The 21,204-nt window shown below is 39.2% G+C and overlaps 1 protein-coding gene across 3 annotated transcripts in view; it reads left to right on the forward strand.

Moving 5' to 3' along the window:
• The first annotated feature begins 279 nt into the window (after positions 1-279).
• ARFGEF1 (ADP ribosylation factor guanine nucleotide exchange factor 1) overlaps positions 280-21,204 on the forward strand; it is a 145,025-nt gene continuing 124,100 nt past the window's right edge. For 2 of the 3 annotated variants that reach the window (XM_059902335.1, XM_059902336.1), the window contains exon 1: positions 284-979. In XM_059902335.1, coding sequence (XP_059758318.1) covers positions 856-979 — 124 coding nt within the window. In that variant the 5' untranslated portion in view covers positions 284-855. Of the gene's footprint in view, positions 980-21,204 lie in introns of all 3 variants that reach the window. The other variant, XM_059902337.1, reaches the window with a different exon arrangement.

Below are 21,204 nucleotides of genomic sequence, written 5' to 3' on the forward strand. Positions count from 1 at the left end.
CCCACCTACGGGATCTCCAGAAAGTCGGAGAAGCTGCTGCACCGTAGCCAGGAGTCCCGTTCACTCGGCGGGAGTAGCGGTCCCGGGCAAGTCCTGGGTTCCAAAGCGCAGCCGCCCGGAAGAGCCCGAAGGGCCGGGCGCGGCGCCGCAGGACGCCCGCCACGCCCCACGCCGCCCTGCAGGCGAACGCGGGAGGCAACGAGGCCCCGCCGGGCCGCCGTAGCGCTGCGGGCCCGAGCCGCTCCTCCCGCGCCGCCCTCCGCCCCCTGCCTCCCGACGCCGCGGCAGCTCTGGGCAGCTAACGCCGCCGCCGCCGCCGCCGCCGCTTCCTCCTCTGCAGCCGTTCGGCCGCTGCGTGACGCGTCGTTTCCTCCCAACATGGCGGCCGGGGCAGGTCGGCGGTGATGGAGGCCAGTCCGCGGCCACGGCGGGTGCTAATTCCCACAGTAGCCAGGGCAGCCCTGCTCTCGCCGGGCCTCTAAGCCGCCGCCTCGTCCCTTGGCCACGGGCTGACGGCCACCGGGCTGGGCTCCCTCTCCGCCCCCGGGCCGGAGGGGCGAGTGAGGGGGGTGGCCGGGAAGCGACCCCCGGGCCGGGAGAAGCGGAGGTCCCAGGGGCGCGGCCCTCCAGGGGCGGCCCCTCGGGGGGCGGCGAAGATCTCTGCGGCCCTCACCCGCACCGCAGCCGGCCCGGCTCGCCCGCCCCTTCCTGATCCAGCGGCTGCCCTCCACGCCTCCTCTCCTCCACCTCCACCCGCTCTCCTTTCTCTCGGTTCTTCCTCCTCCTCCCCCCGCCCCCCCTTCCAGCCGCTGGGAGCCGCGGGTCGGACGAGCCGCCGCCTCCTTCTCTGCGTCCATGTATGAGGGGAAGAAGACGAAGAACATGTTTCTGACCCGGGCCCTGGAGAAGATTTTGGCCGACAAGGAAGTGAAGAAGGCGCATCACTCCCAGCTGCGCAAAGCGTGCGAGGTGGCGTTAGGTGAGCGGGGAGGGGGCCCGAGGGATGGGGGAGGGTACCGCGGGGGGGGGGGGTCGCCGGGGGCTCGCCCTGGGCCGGCGCCGCTGACCTCGGGGAGCCCTGGCGAAGCTCTGGGCTGCCTGGCTGGAGTTGACAGTACCTCGGCTAGATGTGGGGCAGAGGCAGGGTGGAGGAGGAAGGGCAGTTCGCTGGGCTCGGGGAACGCGGCAGGGCTGGGGGTCGGCTTGAGAACATGGGAAGATTTTGTTGGTGGACCGTGCGGTGCGGACAGGATATCACCCTTTGTGATGAAGCAGTTGTTGTCGTTTATTCGCTTGGAAAATTGAGGTGGAGCTGATTTGTCGAGATTGGGCGTGGGAAGGGTTCTGTATCGTAATTTCAATAACTTTTCGTTTGGCGTGGTACTTTGGGAAGAAAGGCTGAAGTTGTTCCCTTGTTGACAGTCTTGAGAAGGGGTTTGCGGGAGGTGCCGCCTGTTCTGACATCTCTCCGCTTCCGCCACGGGAAAAACAGGGAGTAATGTTGTATCCGACTGGGCTGACCTGGAAGAACAAGACCTAGGGTTAAGGGGAGGGGGTGATAAGATACAAGCGGGGAAAGGAAAAGACCTTTAGATGCGCTGGCTTTAGTGACAAGGAAGGGAGGGTTTGAAACAGGGAGAATGAAGAAGACAATGACACCCACCAGCCACATGTCTGGACCGTGGCAGCTGCTCTCAGGCTTGAGTTGTGATTTATAGTTCAGACGAAAGAGATCTAGTGTCATGAAGCCCCTAGCAGGGTAAATCCAGACAATACCTACGGCGAGGACAGGCAGATGAAGAATTGTTGCAGGGGGACCACTGATGGATCTGTTGCATCCATCAAGGACGAAATCGTTTAAGGAGAGACCAGGACGTTAAACACAAAGATGAATTCCTAATGCTTGCGCTTTATTTTGTAGCACTGGAAATAGATTACATCAAATTGACTTGAGAAAACGAAGCTTGTTAAATGGGCTTTGGAAAAAAGCATTCTTGAAGGGGAAGAAAATCCAGAATAACTTGGATGTATGCTAAAGTAAAGGGTCAAGACAGCTTAAAAGCAACTTTGCCTTTTAATTTTTTAAATAAATAGAATTTATAACTTGCTATAATAAGCTATACTGTTTCTTCCTTCTTTTTTGGATCTATCGAAAAAATTACAATTTTTTTGAATTTTATGTATAATGAGTTTAAGTTTAGTTTTTTACCCTTCATTGATCACAAGTTCACCTTTTGTTATTCTTGAAGCTAGCGAAAGACTGTTTCAGGTGTATGAGAGGATGTTGTACAGAAGTAAAAATTGTATTATATCTGGGTCCTGAAAGGAATAATTATTAACTTGGGGCAGGATGAGGGAAGGAGTGATTTTTGGAATTTTTAAAACAATTGTTATGTGTAGGTTTATGAATAACTTGCAGGTTAAAGAACTTAAGAGTTCAAACAAAAGTTTTAGTTTTTGAGACCAGATTTTCTGTATTAAAATATACTTTTAATATACTAATGACAAGTATTAGACTGAGGAAATGGAGTGTGGTGTGTGTGTGTGTATCTATCTATCTATTTATCCATATATATATATATTTTTTTTTTTCCCCCCCTCTCCAAAATGCTAATGTAAGTATTTTTAAATGGAGAGCTCACTGGAAGGAGAATCTGGGATCCTGACTTTAAATCACAGTTCTGTTACATTGCAGTATAGTGAAGTCCCTGGGCCTTAGTCTCCTTCTCTGTAAAATTAGGATGTTGAACTTTGATTGTAAGGTTACGTCCCCTCTAATGTGCCATGAATGTGAACACATCGTTCTATTAAGTTGTGCATTGAGAGTATTCCTGCCACTCTTGATTGGCATCTTGAGAGGGCTTAGCTTGATCCTTGCTATTTCTAGACATAGGGACTACTTGGTAGTGTGTGTGCCAACTGTACCAAGATTGTCTGTTTTAGATTTTGCCACTCTTTACTTTTTTGCCCCTTCCATATAGTTAGCAGAAGCTTATTATGAGGAATGTGTCTATCCAGGCAGGGACTAGGCACCAGAGTACTTTCTTTACTTGAGATGTTTAGGGCTTTTCCCCCACATTTCATACTTATATTTAGTCTTCTATAAAATTTCATTGAGCGATCTCATGGTAATTAATCCCTGATGACCTTTGTTTCTTCCCTTCTAGTCATACAACTACATTATCACCCAAACATAATTTCATAGGGATAACCCTTTTCATCTTTGCAGAAAGCATAATGTCTTGTAGTAGATGGTATCCCCAAATGTATCCCTGGAAACTATTATAGACCTCCCTTTTCCTCTTCACTATTGAGACCTGGGCCAAGCCCACTTTGTTTTCTTGATAATCTATATGGCTATCAAGCTGGATGGGAAAGTAAACTGGAATGGCCTGGTTGGGTCATCCCTGATCTCTAGCTTATGAGTGGGTAGGAGTTGGCTGGAAGTGGTAGAGAGGTGGGTGTTGTTATAACCCTTCTAAATACACTTTGTAAATGACCCTTCTAAATATACCTGTCTGCATTTATTCCCTGCACCCCCTCCCCACATTTTATTGAGCACCTACCATGTGGCTGAAGGGAGATAGACAGTAAACAAGAAAATACATAGTATTTTTATATCCAGACTTTTAATCCTTCTGTGTTTTAAAATCATTTTATGGGTGTGTGAGTAGATTTCAGACCACTGGTATTCAAAATTAATTCAGTTACCTTTTAACAAAATGGCCTATTATAAATCAGTTTTCTGTAAATTATACTCATGAAATTACAGCTCATCTCATATTCTTAAGAAAACTGTATTTTTTTTGTTAAAGTATAGCTTTTAGGAAACGTTATCTAGATTAGAGGGGATTTTACTTTATTAAAACAAAGCCCAATCTCAAAAGCACCACATAAAGGAACTCTTTTCTTCACAAAAAGAAAAATAATGAAACCTTAAAAGCAGATTATTGAAAACTTTTGTTAAATTATCTTACATTTCAGACTTTATTTTGAAATAAAGAATGGTTAAAAAAAAAGAAAAAGAAAAGAAAACCCCTCACACCTATATTGTTCAATCGTTGTGAAGTCCACAGGCCCAGGAACAGCTCCAGGTTGCCCTCTCTTGGTATCTGCCCCACTACAGCGCTCTGCAGCAACCACTGAACTCTGCAGAGTGAGGGCCTCTAGGCTGCCCTAGCTTAGCTTGATCCATTCCTGCTCTCTAGAATCCTGAATTAAAAATAGTCCGGCCATCTGCTGGCAGATGAGACAACAGCTGAGCTATTTTTAGCTTTAAAGAATTTAGGATTGTTGAGGGATTGGGCTTGAAGGTAGCATTGTTTGTCTCACGGGGAGGGGAGGGTGCAGTTGGGCCATATTCCAATCAGGCCTCTTAAGTTTCAAGAGTTTCTTTGATGTTAGGGCTACGACTAGTTCAGCTTTTGCCTCTAACATCAGATATCTATGAAGATATCCTGCAGATGTTAGGATGAATGAGTTCAAGGTTGGAAACTGGCACTGATGGAGAATAAGAGTGAAAGGGGTGACCAGAAGAAGGTTTTAGAGGCAAGGGAGGCATGCAGAGGCAGAGATAAGGGTGGGTTCCCTGCAGAGATATGGGGGAATGATTGAGAAAAAGAGGAATTGTTAGGGAAGTAATTTTTGCGTCAGACAGGGTGTGAATTTGTGTTCATCACGTTCTAAAGTGATTCTACTGTTTTACTTTTTTTATATAAGTCTGTTATCTATACTTAGTCTCCTCCAGAAATGTAAATAAAATATTTAGGCTAAAAACTTACGGAACTTGCTTCCTTCTGCCCCTCCAATCTCACCCTTGTTTTGGTTACTGGTGTTATAAAAAGATTGTATGGGTGGAGGAGAAATTATTTGAGTGCTTTTTTTGACCCCAGTTTTATGCTCCTTCTGGTAATATTATTAATTTTTGTCACTCTTGACCATTTACCAGAAAAAAAAAAAGACTCTCAAATAATGCCCTGCCGACAATTAATTATTTTAATTATAATTTAATACCATTAACAAGTTTCTTTTTAAACCTTCCTTGATATCTAAAGTAAAAGGTGTTTTCAGTAAGTCAGGCTGCTGGAATTTTTGAGATAGCTAGGAAAGAAGGGCTTAATGAATGAAATGACTGAAAGAAAGATTGTTAGGTTTGAGTTAAAAAAATAAGTTTGGGTATACTCTTTTCCATTGTGGAGATTTATACTGCACATTACCATAATTAAGATTCTGAAGAGTTTTCTATGAAAAAGAAAGTGCTCAGTTTTGCTTAACGAAGTTTTTCCTAAGTTTGACCCTTTTTTCAGTGTCTGTTAACACCTAGGAAACATTGTTCCTTGGAATTTACTTTGGGACACTGTTCAAAGGAAAGACAGACAAAGCAGATACAATAGCCCTAACTACTGATGAAACCATTCTTGAGAAGAGTCATTGGGTTTTTGGAAAGCAAGAGCCCTGTTGACAGTGTGGGAAGGAGAAAGTCAGAAATGAGGTGTAGTTGGACCGAGTGGTATCAAGCTCAGAGGACTGTTTGCTCTCTCGCTCTTTCTTTCCCATCCCATCTAATGGCAGGCAACTGCTTGTCTCTCCTGATGGTGTTTAAGTTTTAGAGAAACTTCTGTTGGTAATTGTTTTTTCAAACCAGAATAAAAATGTATTGTGAATGGGAAGTAATTTGGGGGGATTATTTCTCATAATATTCCTCACAAAATGGAGGAGGGTATATCTGAAAAAGGAAAATACATGAACAAATTATTGTTGCCTTTCAAAATTAGGTATATTCTTCATTCAGATACTGTTGAACTAGTATGTGCCAGATACTCTTTCAGCACTGGGCATGCAACAGTGAGACAAATATGCTTTCATGGAACTTATTTTCCAGTTTGTTGAGGCTGACAGTAAAAAGCAAACTAATACATTGTCAGATTGTTATTATCTGAAGAAATAGTTCAGAAGGGTACAGGGAGAATGACCAGGAGTGCAACTTTAGGTAGGATTGTCAGGGAACGGCTTTCCATGATGTGACATTTCAGCAGAGAAGTGACAAAAGAGAGAGATTCAGCCTTTCAAAACCCTGGATGAAACAGAGGGAACAGCAGGACAAGTGTGTGCTTGGTACCTTCCAGGATGGAAGGAAGCTTGTGTGACTGGGGGAGAGTGACAAGGAGGGGGTAGGAGAAGGGGACAGCTTTGGATTTTATTGCATCTGGAAGTCACTGGAGAGTTTTACAGGGAGTGACAAAGCAGATTTACATTTTAAAAGGCTCACTTGGGCCAGAGATGTTGGTGATTTAGAGTTTCCTGGTGGTGGAGGTGATGATTGGTTGCATTTGGAATATACTTTAACTGATGGGTTGGTTGCGGGGGGTGATGATTGGTTGCATTTGGAATATACTTTAACTGATGGGTTGGTTGCGTGACAACAATCGTAGCCAGAGCTACAAGGTTGTTGGAGAAGGCATCCACTATTATGGGGAACACCAGGAGAGAAACAGCCTTTGGGAAAAAAGTTTATATAGTAAAACATTTTCATTCAACCCTTTATATGTATTTTAGAATTTTTTTAATGATAGAATTTCCTGCTGATGTAATAGGATATTTTCAGAGAAAAGGACACAATTTAAATGATAGGACATATTCTACTGAGAAGGCACAAAACCATTTCAAATTTGAGTTGTCATTTTTTTTTCAGTGAGGTTTTTTTCCTAAGAATGAGCCTTTCGCATAGTTTCAATTACAGTAAACAATTGATCTGGTCCCTTTCTGGGATAGGATCTTTGCAAATGTTATTAATTAAGGATCTCGAGATGGAATCATCTTGGATTTAAGGGTAGGTCCTAAATCCAGTGACTGGTGTGTTATATGTAGAGAAAGGGACACAGAGACACACAAAGGAAGAAAGCCAGGTGAAAATGGAGGCAGGCAGAGACTGGAGTTATGTTGCCATAAGCCAAGAAACACCAGGTGTCACCAGAACCTAGGACAGGGCAAGGAAGTATTCTTCCCTGGAGCCTTCAGTGGTAGTATGGCTCTAACACCTTGAATCCAGACTTTGGGCCTCCAGATCTGTGAGAGACTGAATTTCTCATGTTTTAAACCACCATGTTTGTGGTAGTTTGTTGAAGCAGCCCTAGGAAACTAGTAACAGTTCCCTTTATCTTAACTTTTCAGACCCAGTTTGATATGTCTGAGTTTCCATTGTTAGAGCACAGCATCATATACTTGAACAGTGGGGGTTGTGGGGCACCCACCCTCCCAGCAGCTGAAAATCCGAGCATAACTTTACAGCCGGCCCCCATCATCAGTGGTTCTGCATCCTTGGGTTCAGCCAGTCTTGGATCATGTAGTACTGTAGCGTTTATTAAAGAAAATCCGCATGCAAGTGGACCCCTGCAGCTCAAACCCATGTTGTTCAAGTGTCAACTATACATGTTTCAACAGTCAAATACTGTCTTTGGCTGGTCTCTGTTTTATAAATCTAGAAAGGAGTTATTCTGAGGCTTTAGTGTTCATGAATCTTGAGAAACCTCTTTTAAAAAAGGAGTCATGAGCCCAAGTATTTAAAAGGTTTGTGTTCCATTTTTGATATTTTTGTCTTGCTTAGATTAAGACTTGATACAACAACATGAGTCTAAGAGCCTATGTTATCTTCTCATTCAGGCAAGGTTGTGAAAAACAATTTTTTAAAGTTTTTCATACCACAGTATTACCTCTGGAATTATATTTAGAAAACTCCATGTGGGACAGTTCATTTTTCTCTCTCAACTTGAATCCAACAAGGTATACAGTGAGAATTCACTAATCAGCTGTTTAATAACCCTCATCTATGTATACCTTGCTAAGAAATTAAATAATAAATATATAAGCAAACAAAGTAGGTATCATGAAAACCAAGCACTATATATTTAGAGGAGAGTCCTCATGCCTTTACTCAGTTTACTTTTAATTACACATAAGTCCAATAAATTTGGCAGTTTTTAAATTTTTTTAAATAAACAAATCCTTTTCTTCAGACCATTTTCAAAAGTAAAACTAGGGAGAAAAATCACCCATGACAATGGAGATAACCATTGTTACCTTTGTTAAAAAAAAAAAAAAAAAACTTCATTGAAATTATAGTCTACAGTCTATAAAATATGCCCATTTTAAATGTAATAATTTTTACTGAGTTTCACTGAGTTGTGCAGCCATCACCATAATCCAGTTTTAGAACATTTCCATCACCCCAGTAAGAGCCCTAGTGCCCATTTACAATTAACCCCTGTTGCCGTACCCAGCTCCAGGCATCCACTAATCTACTTTCTGTGTCTTTATTTGCCTTTTCTGGACATTTCATATAACTATACGTCATACAAGTGTGGTCTTTTGTGTCTGACTTCACTCAACATAATGTTTTTGAGGTTCATTCATGTTGTAGCATGTACCAATATTTCATTTCTTTTTATTGCTGAATAGTATTCCATAATGTGGATTTGCCCTGTTTTGCTTATCTGTTCACAGTTGATGGGCATTTGGGTTGAATGAACAGTGCTGCTATGAATATTTGTGTATAAGTCTTTATGTGGGCCTAATTTTTTATTTCTTATGGAAACCTAGGAGTGGAATTCCTGGGTCATATGATAACTTTTTGTTTAACTTTTTAAGAAACTAAGTTGTTTTCCAAAGTGGCTACACCATTTGGGTTTCTCATACATCCTTGCCAGTCAGCATTTGTTATTGTCTGTGTTTTTGGTTTTAGCCATCGTAGTTAATAGGAAGTGTTATTTCATTGAAACACTGTTAGCTTTTTTTTTTTTAATTTTTATTTATGTATGTATGTATGTATTTATGGCTGTGTTGGGTCTTCGTTTCTGTGCGAGGGCTTTCTCTAGTTGCAGCAAGCGGGGGCCACTCTTCATCGCGGTGCGCGGGCCTCTCACTGTCGCGGCCTCTCTTGTTGCGGAGCACAGGCTCCAGACGCGCAGGCTCAGTAGTTGTGGCGCATGGGCCTAGTCGCTACGCGGCATGTGGGATCTTCCCAGACCAGGGCTCGAACCCGTGTCCCCTGCATTGGCAGGCAGATTCTCAACCACTACGCCACCAGGGAAGCCCCACTGTTAGCTGTTTGAAGCATTTTTTCCACACTTTATTCTATACACATTCACGTGAACAGATGTATTCTTTCAAAAATTGAGCTGTTTAATTTGAGGCAATAATAGGAGGAAAAGGAATAACTAACATTTATTGAGTGTTTACTGTATTCCAAGTTCTTTGCCAATTAAATACTTCATTGGCTATATCTCAGTTAGTTGTCAAAACAACCCTATGTGCTTAGGTGCTATTATTCTGTGCATTTTGCAGATGAAGAAACTGAGGTTTAGAGCTGTGTTTGGCAGCATTGGAATATGCCTTTTGGCTTAATTTGGCTGTCCTGAACTGTACCCTTAATCACAAAACTGTTTACAAGTAATAAATTACAAAATGGGAAACGAGGGCGTCCATAGAAAGAAAGGTACTGCTAAGAAAAGATAAAGGGCAAAATACGTAATAGACAAAAACAGTCAACCAACAGCAATATATGAAAATACTGCTCTGTACACTTCAGTGACTCTTGAGGGTGTTTATGTGCGCTTATAATGGCATCCCTGTGTCCATCATGCGAAAGATCTTTTCATTCTGTGTTTTGCCTAAAAAGTCAGGCAGATTCATGTGTATTTTTCTGTCTTTCTAAGATTTTTAACAAAATTTTAAAGTAAGATTTTTATTTCAGCCATTTGGAAAATTCAACTGTCGTGTGACTCCCAAGGATTCTGGATAGGCTAGCTTTTACTGTACTTGTACTCCTAACCCTTTACCAATACTCTCACTTGCTTTCTATCTTAGTATTTATAGCATTTCAAATCATTTTAAGAATTGAAATAAAAACCAAATCTTATTAAAATGTCATCTTATGGGAAATTACAAATAAGACTTTACCTAAAAATAACTGGTGGTATATCTCAGTGGCTTCTTTTATAAGTGTATAAATATAATTATTGTGTAATTGTCATAATTTTCACTTGTATGGTCTCATTGTGTCACACGCATTTTTTTATATATCTATGTATCTTCCTATCTAGCATTTTAATAAGGTGTCATTTGTTTAAATGTTTTTGAGTTTGGGAGCATTTACATTTAAATTTTGCTGCACAGATTTTTCTTTTATTAATCCCTGTAAAATTCATTGAGTGTTATGTATGCAGAATTATTTAAACCTTAAGATGGAGCTTACTGGGTTAGAGTATGGTCATTTACGGTTCTCATTCCTTAGGCAAAATTGCCATAAATACACCTGTGCTGGGTACAGCTACACAGCACAGTATGAGGAAAATAAGCATATTCACTGTCTTTAGATTATTGGTTTTGATCCGTTTTTAATGTAACCATTCTTTTTCATCGTTCCTTTGCACTTTTTTTTCCTTCTCTGTTCTAAAAGTAGGAATCAAATACATAAAAACTGCCCTTTATAGTTAGGGTAGATATATTTTTGTTTTCTGTAAATCTTTTTTTTTTTTAATTTATTTAATTAATTAATTTATTTATTATCTTCGGCTGTGTTGGGTCTTTGTTGCTGCGCATGGGTATTCTCTAGTTGTGGCGAGCGGGGGCTACTCTTCGTTGCGGCGCACGGTCTTCTCATTGTGGTGGCTTCTCTTGTTGTGGAGCATGGGCTCTAGGTGCGTGGGCTTCATTAGTTGCAGCACGCGGGCTCAGTAGTTGTGGCTCATGGGCTGTAGAGCACAGGCTCAGTAGTTGTGGCGCACAGGCTTAGTTGCTCTGCGGCATGTGGGATCTTCCTGGACCAGGGTTCGAACCCGTATCCCCTGCATTGGCAGGCAGATTCTTAACCACTGCGCCACCAGGGAAGCCCTCTGTAAATCTTATTAATTGATATTTTCCTTCAGATTTATTAGGGTATGATGCGTTATGTATTTAATAAGTTCACTTTCTCTCTTAGAATTGATAGTCAGGTGTTGAAAAGCAATTATTAAGTAAGTTAAAAATGTGTTTTATCACATCTTATTCCATCAGTCATTCTGTTTAGTGCTTTAACATTGTATCAGATAGGATTGACTAGTGCTCATTGCCCCTTACATATTTTTTTGTAATGTTGCTTGATTCTTTTTCCAAATAATTTTAGGATTTTCTTTTATATTCTCTAATGCTTTCTTTTATATTCTCTTAGCAACTTATTCACCTAAACGGCATTTCTTACCTTTTATTCTTATATATCAGATATAAAGTGTTGTAGTTGGGAATAAGTTGATTATTTTGTTTCATCAATTTTGTTGGGTTAATTCTTACATGATAATTGAGAATGTGTTTAATGCAGTGATAATCAAAAGCTTATGTGTAATTTCTAATGTGCTTGTATCTTTAGAAATGAAAATGGAACACATGCATCTTATAGTAATAGTGAAGAACAGGAATAAGGTTTAGTATGTTTGATATCAGTTAATAATTAAGTTAACAATTAATTGTAAATAATTTTAGTTTTTAAAGTATATACCAGTTCTGAAATGGGTATTTTATAATGATTAGAGAACAGAAGTTTTATAGTGAATGCTAACTGTCTACAGATATTTTGCCAGAAGAGACGGGACAGAAATTAAACTTATCAATACATTATCAAAATGTACTTTTTTCCTAAATGCAGTGATGAATCCATGTGTTTGAATATATGAAGTGAAAGTATTTTCTTCTCTCTGTTCCCACACCCAACCCCCAGTTTTATGGCTATTGAAGAAGACTTGAATGGCTAATTAGAAGGAAACGTACTTTTGTTAGTAATATGTAGCATATGCTTCCTTAAAAAGTCAACGAATATGCCAAATTGTACTTTATCAAGCTTTTTTATATGGTTATATCTTCTTGAGTTGTTTTCCTTTTGAAACAGTTAAAACAAAGATTGTTTCAGTTCTTTAATTTTCTTTTACATTGCAAAAAGCACACTTGATTAGGTGATCAATATGCCCCAGTCTGGTTCCCCATAAAAAAGTGGGGCATTCAAATCATAACCATTATCATTCTTTTTGTTTGTTTGGTTTTTCTTGTTTTGAATGAAAAATGTCCTTTTTTCTGTTTTATTACTAAATTAAAATTATATTTATGATACTGAACAGTTTTAGATTTTATGTCAAATTGAATATCTCTTGTTTTGTTTTTTTTAATACTCCCCGAAATGGTTTCTACTGATTTGATCTTACTGAAGTTTTCTATTTTTAACATTTCTTAAGGTTATATAATCTTTCATTAATAACAAACAAGGAGCTTTGTTTGACTTTGCCATTTATGCATGCCTACTGCTATTCTGTGTAATGAAGATATCTATCTCTCACTAGTTTGCTTGACTAAAACTTCTTAATGTAAAGATTTTGGTGAGTCAGTAAATTAATGTCCCCAAATATTTTGTCTAGGATAGTCACTGTTAATAATTTGGCTTTCCAGAACATGGGTAAGAAAATGAAAATCTTTGAGTTTGGACATTAAATGTCAGGAAATGTTTGCTTTTCCTCAGTTTTTCCATTTTTTAAAAAATTTAATTTTTATCCTGAATTTTTCCTCTAAAAAAATTATCAGAATATTTCAGTTCCCTTTTTTGGGGGGAACCATTCCTTTTTTGTTCATTTCCTAACCCTACCTAATTCTCCTTATCTCCCTTCCTTTCTCCTTTTCAAACCCTCAGAATCTGTTAGCATTGATGTATGAAAACATTCTTGATTCATAAAGACAAATTTTAAAGCAATGGAGATGATTTTTAAATAATCACTGGGTAACCTGACATCTGGTTAACAACCCTTGATGTGACCTCCCAAATGACCACTAACTTGCAGAAATGGAAGAAAATATACTATGTTGTGGAAAATCATATTAATGGCAGTCTGTTACTATACCCAGGAGGAAAGAGCAAAGCTAAAAGAATGAAAGAAAAGAGGCAGATATGGAGGTCAAAAAACAAAACTATTCCACATGGATAATTCTTTTTCCTAAACATAAAACAAGAAAATTAAAAATTAAAAATTGTGAACAAAGCAATAATCAAAGACATGCTGAAGAAAACTTCTGCACTGAAAAACACCTGTGTATGAAAAATGCTATATTCCAGGAAGAAAAAAAACTCATTGTAAAGAAACTCATACAAGTCTCAGTTTAGCAATATTATTTTAAATTAAAGATTTTTAAAAATCCCGTGGTTTTCTAGGCAGAGAAAATAAGCTTCCAAAGAAGGAATTGTAAGTGTTTGTTAAGATTGCAAGTTCAGCCTAGGTAAACCTAAGTAATAGGAATTTGCTGAAAATGATAGAACAGCAACTCTGCTAGTAAACTCAGACATTACTGTTTTACATGTTTGTTTTTATAAAATCTGTGTCTTACTCCACCTCTCTTTCTTTTTCTTTCTTTCTTTTTATTTTATACATTTATTTATTTATTTTTATTTTTGGCTGTGTTGGGTCTTCGTTGCTGCGCATGGGCTTGCGCTAGTTGAGGCGAGCAGGGGCTAGTCTTCGTTGCGGTGCGCGGGCTTCTCATTGCGGTGGCTTCTCTTTCTTGCAGAGCACAGGCTCTAGGCACGTGGGTTTCAGTAGCTGTGGCAGGCGGGCTTCAGTAGTTGTGGCTCGTGGGCTCTAGAGCGCAGGCTCAGTAGTTGTGACACACGGGATTAGTTGCTCCGCAGCATGTGGGATCTTCCCGGACCAGGGATCGAACCCGTGTCCCCTGCATTGTCAGGCAGATTTTTAACCACTGCGCCACCAGGGAAGTCCCTCTCTTTCTTTTTTTTTCCCTCTCCTTCCCGTCTCCTTCATCTATCCACTCCTTTCTCTCATTCCCTTTATCTCAAACTTTACTTCTAAAAAATTGTTAGAAAATAACGATATATGTTGTGAAGATAGATGTACAAATTTATTCATCATTGTGCTTTTTTCTAAAAAAACATTTTATTGGCGTATAGTGTATAGTACAATGTTGTGTTGGTTTCTGCTGTACAGCAAAGTGAATCAGTTATACGTATACATATGATTCTTTTGCCATATAGGTCATTACAGAGTATTGAGTAGAGTTCCCTGTGCTAATACAGTAGGTCCTTATTTGTTATCTATTTTATATATAGTAGTGTGTATATGTCAAGCCCAATCTCCCAATTTATCCCTCCCCCGGTAATCATAAGCTTGTTTTTTACATCTGTGACTCTTATTTCTGTTTTGTAAATTAGTTCATTTGTACCATTTTTTTAGATTCCACATATAAGTGATATCATATGATATTTGTCTTTCTCTGACTTACTTCACTCAGCATGACAATCCTCGGTCTATCCGTGTCACTGCAAATGGCATCATTTTGTTCTTTTTTATGGCTAATATTCCATTGCATATATGCACCACATCTTCTTTATCCATTCAGCCATTGATGGCCATTTAGGTTGCTTCCATGTCCTGACTTTTGTAAATAATGCTGCAGTGATTGTTGGGGTGCATGTATCTTTTCAAATTATGGTTTTGTCTGGATATATGCCCAGGAGTGGGATTGCTGGATCATATGGTAGCTATATTTTTAGTTTCTTAAGGGACCTTCATGCTGTTCTCTATAGTGGCTGTACAAATTTACATTCCCACCAACTATGTAGGAGGGTTTCTATTTCTCCACAACCTCTCCAGCATTTATTGTTGGTAGAATTTTTGATGATGGTCATTCTGACTGGTGTGAGGTGGTACCTCATAGTAGTTTTTTTTTTTTTCTTTACGTCTTTATTGGAGTATAATTGCTTTACAATGTTGTGTTAGTTTCTGCTGTATAACAGAGTGAATCAGCTATACGTACATATATATCCCCATAGCCCCTTCCTCTTGCGTCTCCCTCCCACCCTCCCTATCCCACTCCTCTAGGTAGTCACAAACCACGGAGCTGATCTCCCTGTGCTATGGGGCTGCTTCCCACTAGCTATCTGTTTTACATTTGGTAGTATATATATGTCAATGCCACTCTCTCACTTCGTCCCAGCTTACCCTTCCCCCTCCCCTTGTCCTCAAGTCCATTCTCTATGTCTGCGTCTTTATTCCTTTCCTGCCCCTAGGTTCTTCAGAACCTTTTTTTTTTTTTTTTTTAGATTCCATATATATGTGTTAGCATACGGTATTTGTTTTTCTCTTTCTGACTGACTTCACTCTGTATGACAGACTCTAGGTCCATCCACCTCACTACAAATAACTCAGTTTCGTTTCTTTTTATGGCTGAGCAATATTCCATTGTATATATGTGCCACATCTTTTTTTTTTAACATCTTTATTGGAGTATAATTGCTTTACAATGGTGTGTTAGTTTCTGCTTTATAACAAAGTGAATCAGTTATACATATACATATGTTCCCATATCTCTTCCCTCTTGCATCTCCCTCCCTCCCACCCTCCCTATCCCACCCCTCTAGGTGGTCACAAAGCACAGAGCTGTTCTCCCTGTGCTGTGAGGTTGCTTCCCACTAGCTATCTATTTTATGTTTGGTAGTGTATATATGTCCATGCCACTCTCTCACTTTGTCACATCTTACCCTTCCCCCTCCCCGTATCCTCAAGTCCATTCTCTAGTAGGTCTGTGTCTTTATTCCCGTCTTGCCACTAGGTTCTTCATGGCCTTTTTTTATTCTTTTTTTTTCCCCTTGGAGTCCATATATATGTGTTAGCATACTGTATTTTTCTCTTTCTGACTTACTTCACTCTGTATGACAGACCCTAACTCCATCCACCTCACTACAGATAACTCAGTTTCGTTTCTTTTTATGCTGGGTAATATTCCATTGTATATATGTGCCACATCTTCTTTATCCATTCATCTGTCGATGGACACTTAGGTTGCTTCCATGACCTAGCTATTGTAAATAGAGCTGTAATGAACATTGTGGTACATGACTCTTTTTGAATTATGGTTTTCTCAGGGTATATGCCCAGTAATGGGATTGCTGGGTCATATGGTAGTTCTATTTTTAGATTTTTAAGGAACCTCCATACTGTTCTCCATAGTGGCTGTATCAATTTACATTCCCACCAACAGTGCAAGAGGGTTCCCTTTTCTCCACACCCTCTCCAGCATTTATTGTTTGTAGATTTTTTCGTGATGGCCGTTCTGACCGGTATGAGGTGATACCTCATTGTAGTTTTGATTTGCATTTCTCTAATGATTAGTGATGCTGAGCATCTTTTCATGTGCTTTTTGGCCATCTGTATGTCTTCTTCGGAGAAATGTCTGTTTGGTCTTCTACCCATTTTTGGATTGGGTTGTTTGTTTTTTTGATATGGAGCTGCATGAGCTTTTTGCATATTTTGGAGATTAATGTCTCGTCGGTCACATCATTTGCAAATATATTCTCCCATTCTGTGGGTTGTCTTTTCATTTTGTTTATGGTTTCCTTTGCTGTGCAAAACCTTTGAAGTTTCATTAGGTCCCATTTGTTTATTTTTGTTTTTATTTTCATTACTCTGGGAGGTGGATCAAAAAAGATCTTGCTGTGATTTATGTCAGAGAGTGTTCTGCCTATGTTTTCCTCTAAAGAATTTCATAGTATCTAGCTTTACATTTAGGTCTTTAATCCATTTTGAGTTTATTTTTGTGTATGGTGTTAGGGAGTGTTCTAATTTCATTCTTTTACATGTAGCTGTCTAGTTTTTCCAGCACCACTTATTGAAGAGACTGTCTTTTCTCCATCACATATTCTTGCCTTGTTTGTCGTAGATTAATTGACCATAGGTGTGTGGGTTCATTTCTGGACTCTCTGTTCTGTTCCATTGATCTGTGTATCTGTTTTTGTGCCAGTACCATACTGTTTTGATTACTGTAGCTTGGTAGTATAATCTGAAGTCAGGGAGCCTGATTCCTCCAGCTCTGTTTTTCTTTCTCAAGATTGCTTTGGCTATTCGGGGTCTTTTGTGTTTCCATACAAATTTAAAAATTTTTTGTTCTAGTTCTGTGAAAAATGCCATTGGTAATTTGATAGGGATTGCATTGAATCTGTAGATTGCTTTAGGTGGTGTAGGTATTTTCACAGTATTGATTCTTCCAGTCCAGGAACATGGTATGTCTCTCCATCTGTGTCATCTTTGATATCTTTCATCAGTATCTTATAGTTTCCTGCATACAGCTTTTTTGTCTCCTTAGGTACGTTTATTCCTAGGTATTTTATTCTTTTTTGATTCGATGGTAAATGGGGTTGTTTCCTTAATTTCTCTTTCTGATTTTTCGTTGTTTGTGTTTAGGAATACCAGAAATTTCTGTGTATTAATTTTGTATCCTGCAACTTTACCAAATTCATTGATGAGCTCTAGTAGTTTTCTGGTAGCATCTTTAGGATTTTCTATGTATAGTATCATGTCATCTGCAAACAGTGACAGTTTTACTTCTTTTCCAATTTGGATTCCCTTTATTTCTTTTTCTTCTGTGATTGCCATGGGTAGGACTTCCAAAACTATGTTGAATAAAAGTGACGAGAGTGGGCATCCTTGTCTGTTCCTGATCTTAGAGGAAATGCTTTCAGTATTTCACTGTTTTGAATTATGTTTGCTGTGGGTTTGTCATACATGGCCTTTATTATGTTGAGGTAGGTTCTTTCTATGCCTCCTTTTTGGAGATTTTTTTTTTTTAAATCATAAATGGGTGTTGAATTTTGTCAGAAGCTTTTTCTGCATCTATTGAGATGATCATATGGTTTTTATTCTCCTCTTTGTTAATGTAGTGTATCACATTGATTGATTTGCGTATGTTGAAGATTTCTTGCATCCCTGGGATAAATCCCACTTGATCATGGTGTATGATCCTTTTAATGTGTTGTTGGATTCTGTTTGCTAGTATTTTGTTGAGGATTTTTGTGTCTATGTTCATCAGTGATATTGGCCTGTAATTTTCTTTTTTTGTGATATCTTTGTCTGGTTTAGGTATCAGGGTGATGGTGGCCTCGTAGAATGTGCTTGGGAGAGTTCCTTCCTCTGCAGTTTTTTGGAAGAGTTTCAGAAGGATAGGGGTTAACTCTTCTCTAAATGTTTGGTAGAATTCACCTGTGAAGTCATCTGTTCCTGGATTTTGTTTGTTGAAAGATTTTTAATCACAGTTTCAATTTCATTACTTGTGATTGGTCTGTTCATATTTTCTATTTCATCCTTGTTCAGTCTTGGAAAATTGTACCCCTGTAAGAATTTGTCCATTTCTTCCAGGTTGTCCATTTTATTGACGTGTAGTAGCTTGTAGTAGTCTCTTATGATCCTTTGTATTTCTGTGGTGTCCGTTGTAACTTCTCCTTTTCCATTTCTAATTTTATTGATTTGAGTCCTCTCCCTTTTTTTCTTGATGAGTCTGGCTAAAGGTTTTTCAGTTTTGTTTATCTTCTCAAAGAACCAGCTTTTAGTTTCATTGATCTTTGCTGTTCTTTTCTTCATGTCTATTTCTACTCCGATCTTTATGATTTCTTTCTGCTAACTTTGGGGTTTTTTTGTTCTTCTTTCTCTAACTGCTTTAGGTGTAAGGTTAGGTTGTTTATTGAGATGTTTCTTGTTTCTTGAGGTAGGATTGTATTGCTAGAAACTTCCCTCTTAGAACTGCTTTTGTTGCATTCCATAGGTTTTGGATCGTTGTGTTTTTGTTGTCATTTGCCTTTAGGTATTTTTTGATTTCCCCTGTGATTTCTTCAGTGGTCCACTGGTTGTTTAGTAACATATTGTTTGGCCCCCTGTGTTTGTGTTTTTTTTACAGTTTTTTTTCCTGTAATTGATTTCTTTTTTTTTTTAACTTTTATTTTTTAAATTTTATTTATTTTTTTAATTTATTATTATTTTTTTTGGCTGCTTTGGGTTTTTGTTGCTGCACACGGGCTTTCTCTAGTTGTGGCAAGCAGGGGCTACTCTTCGTTGCAGTGTGTGGGCTTCTCATTGAAGTGGCATCTCTTATTGTGGAGCACGGGCTCTAGGTGCATGGCTTCAGTAGTTGTGGTTCACGGGCTTAGTTGCTCTGCGGCATGTGGGATCTTCCCGGACCAGGGATCAAACACGCGTCCCCTGCATTGGCAGGTGGATTCTTAACCACTGCGCCACCAGGGAAGTCCCCTGAAATTGATTGCTAATCTCATAGTGTTGTGGTAGGAAAAGATGCTTTATATGATTTCAATTTTCTTAAATTTACCAAGACTTGATTTGTCACCCAAGATGTGATCTGTCCTGGAGAATGTTCCATGTGCACTTGAGAAGGAAGTGTATTCTGCTACTTTCAGATGGAATGTCCTATAAGTATCAATTAAGTCTATCTGGTCTAATGTGTCATTTAAGGTTTGTGTTTCCGTATTGCTTTGCCGTCTGGATGATCTGTTCCTTGGTGTAAGTGTGGTGTTAAAGTCCCCCACTATTATTGTGTTACTGTCAGTTTCCCCTTTTATGGCTGTTAGCATTTGCCTTACATAAAGAGGTTCTCCTATGTTGGGTGCATATATTATACTTATAATTGTTAATATCTTTTTCTTGGATTGAACCCTTGATCATTATGTAGTGTCCTTCCTTGTCTCTTGTAACAGTCTTTATTTTAAAGTCTCTTTTGTCTGATATGAATAATGCTACTCCAGCTTTCTGTTGATTTCCATTTGCGTGGAATATCTTTTTCCATCCTTCACTTTCAGTCTGTATGTGTCCCTAGGTCTGAAGTGGGTCTCTTTGTAGACAGCATATATATGGGTCTTGTTTTTTTTTTGTTTTTGTTTTTTTATACACATCACTGTATACATGTCAATCCCAATCGCCCAATTCAGCACACCACCATCCCCACCCCACCGCAGTTTTCCCCCCTTGGTGTCCATACGTTTGTTCTCTACATCTGTGTCTCAACTTCTGCCCTGCAACCTGGTTCATCTGTACCATTTTTCTAGGTTCCACATATATGCGTTAATATACGATATTTGTTTTTCTCTTTCCGACTGACTTCACTCTGTATGACAGTCTCTAGATCCATCCAAGTTTCAACAAATGACTCAATTTCGTTCCTTTTTATGGCTGAGTAATATTCTATTGTATGTATGTACCACAACTTCTTTATCCATTCCTCTGTTGATGGGCATTTAGGTTGCTTCCATGACCTGGCTATTGTAAATAGTGCTGCAATGAACATTCGGGTGCATGTGTCTTTTTGAATTATGGTTTTCTCTGGGTATATGCCCAATAGTGGGATTGCTGGGTCATATGGTAATTCTATTTTTAGTTTTTTAAGGAATCTCCATATTGTTCTCCATAGTGGCTGTATCAATTTACATTCCCACCAGCAGTGCAGGAGGGTTCCCTTTTCTCCACACCCTCTCCAGCATTTGTTGTTTGTAGATTTTCTGATGATGCCCATTCTAACTGGTGTGAGGTGATACCTCATTGTAGTTTTGATTTGCATTTCTCTAATCATTAGTGATGTTGAGCATCTTTTCATGTGCTTCATGGCCGTCTGTATGTCTTCTTTGGAGAAATGTCTATTTAGGTCTTCTGCCCATTTTTGGATTGGGGTGTTTGTTTCTTTAATATTGAGCTAAATGAGCTGTTTATATATTTTAGAGATTAATCCTTTGTCCGTTGATTTGTTTGCAAATATTTTCTCCCATTCTGAGGGTTGTCTTTTCATCTTCCTTATGGTTTCCTTTGCTGTGCAAAAGCTTTGAAGTTTCATTAGGTCCCATTTGTTTATTTTTGTTTTTATTTCCATTACTCTAGGAGGTGGATCAAAAAAGATCTTGCTGTGATTTATGTCAAAGAGTGTTCTGCCTATGTTTTCTGCTAAGAGTTTTATAGTATCTGGCCTTACATTTAGGCCTTTAATCCATTTTGAGTTTATTTTTGTGTATGGTGTTAGGGAGTGTTCTAATTTCATTCTTTTACCTGTAGCTGTCCAGTTTTCCCAGCACCACTTATTAAAGAGACTGTCTTTTCTCCATTGTATATCTTTGTCTCCTTTGTCATAGATTAGTTGACCATAGGTGTGTGGGTTTATCTCTGGGCTTTCTATCTTGTTCCATTGATCTATGTTTCTGTTTTTGTGCCAGTACCATATTGTCTTGATTACTGTAGCTTTGTAGTATAGTCTGAAGTCAAGGAGTCTGATTCCTCCAGCTCTGTTTTTTTCCCTCAAGACTGCTCTGGCTATTCGGGGTCTTTTGTGTCTCCATACAAATTTTAAGATGATTTGTTCAGG

Source organism: Balaenoptera ricei, chromosome 17, assembly GCF_028023285.1.
Source record: "Balaenoptera ricei isolate mBalRic1 chromosome 17, mBalRic1.hap2, whole genome shotgun sequence".
Lineage (NCBI taxonomy): Eukaryota > Metazoa > Chordata > Mammalia > Artiodactyla > Balaenopteridae > Balaenoptera > Balaenoptera ricei.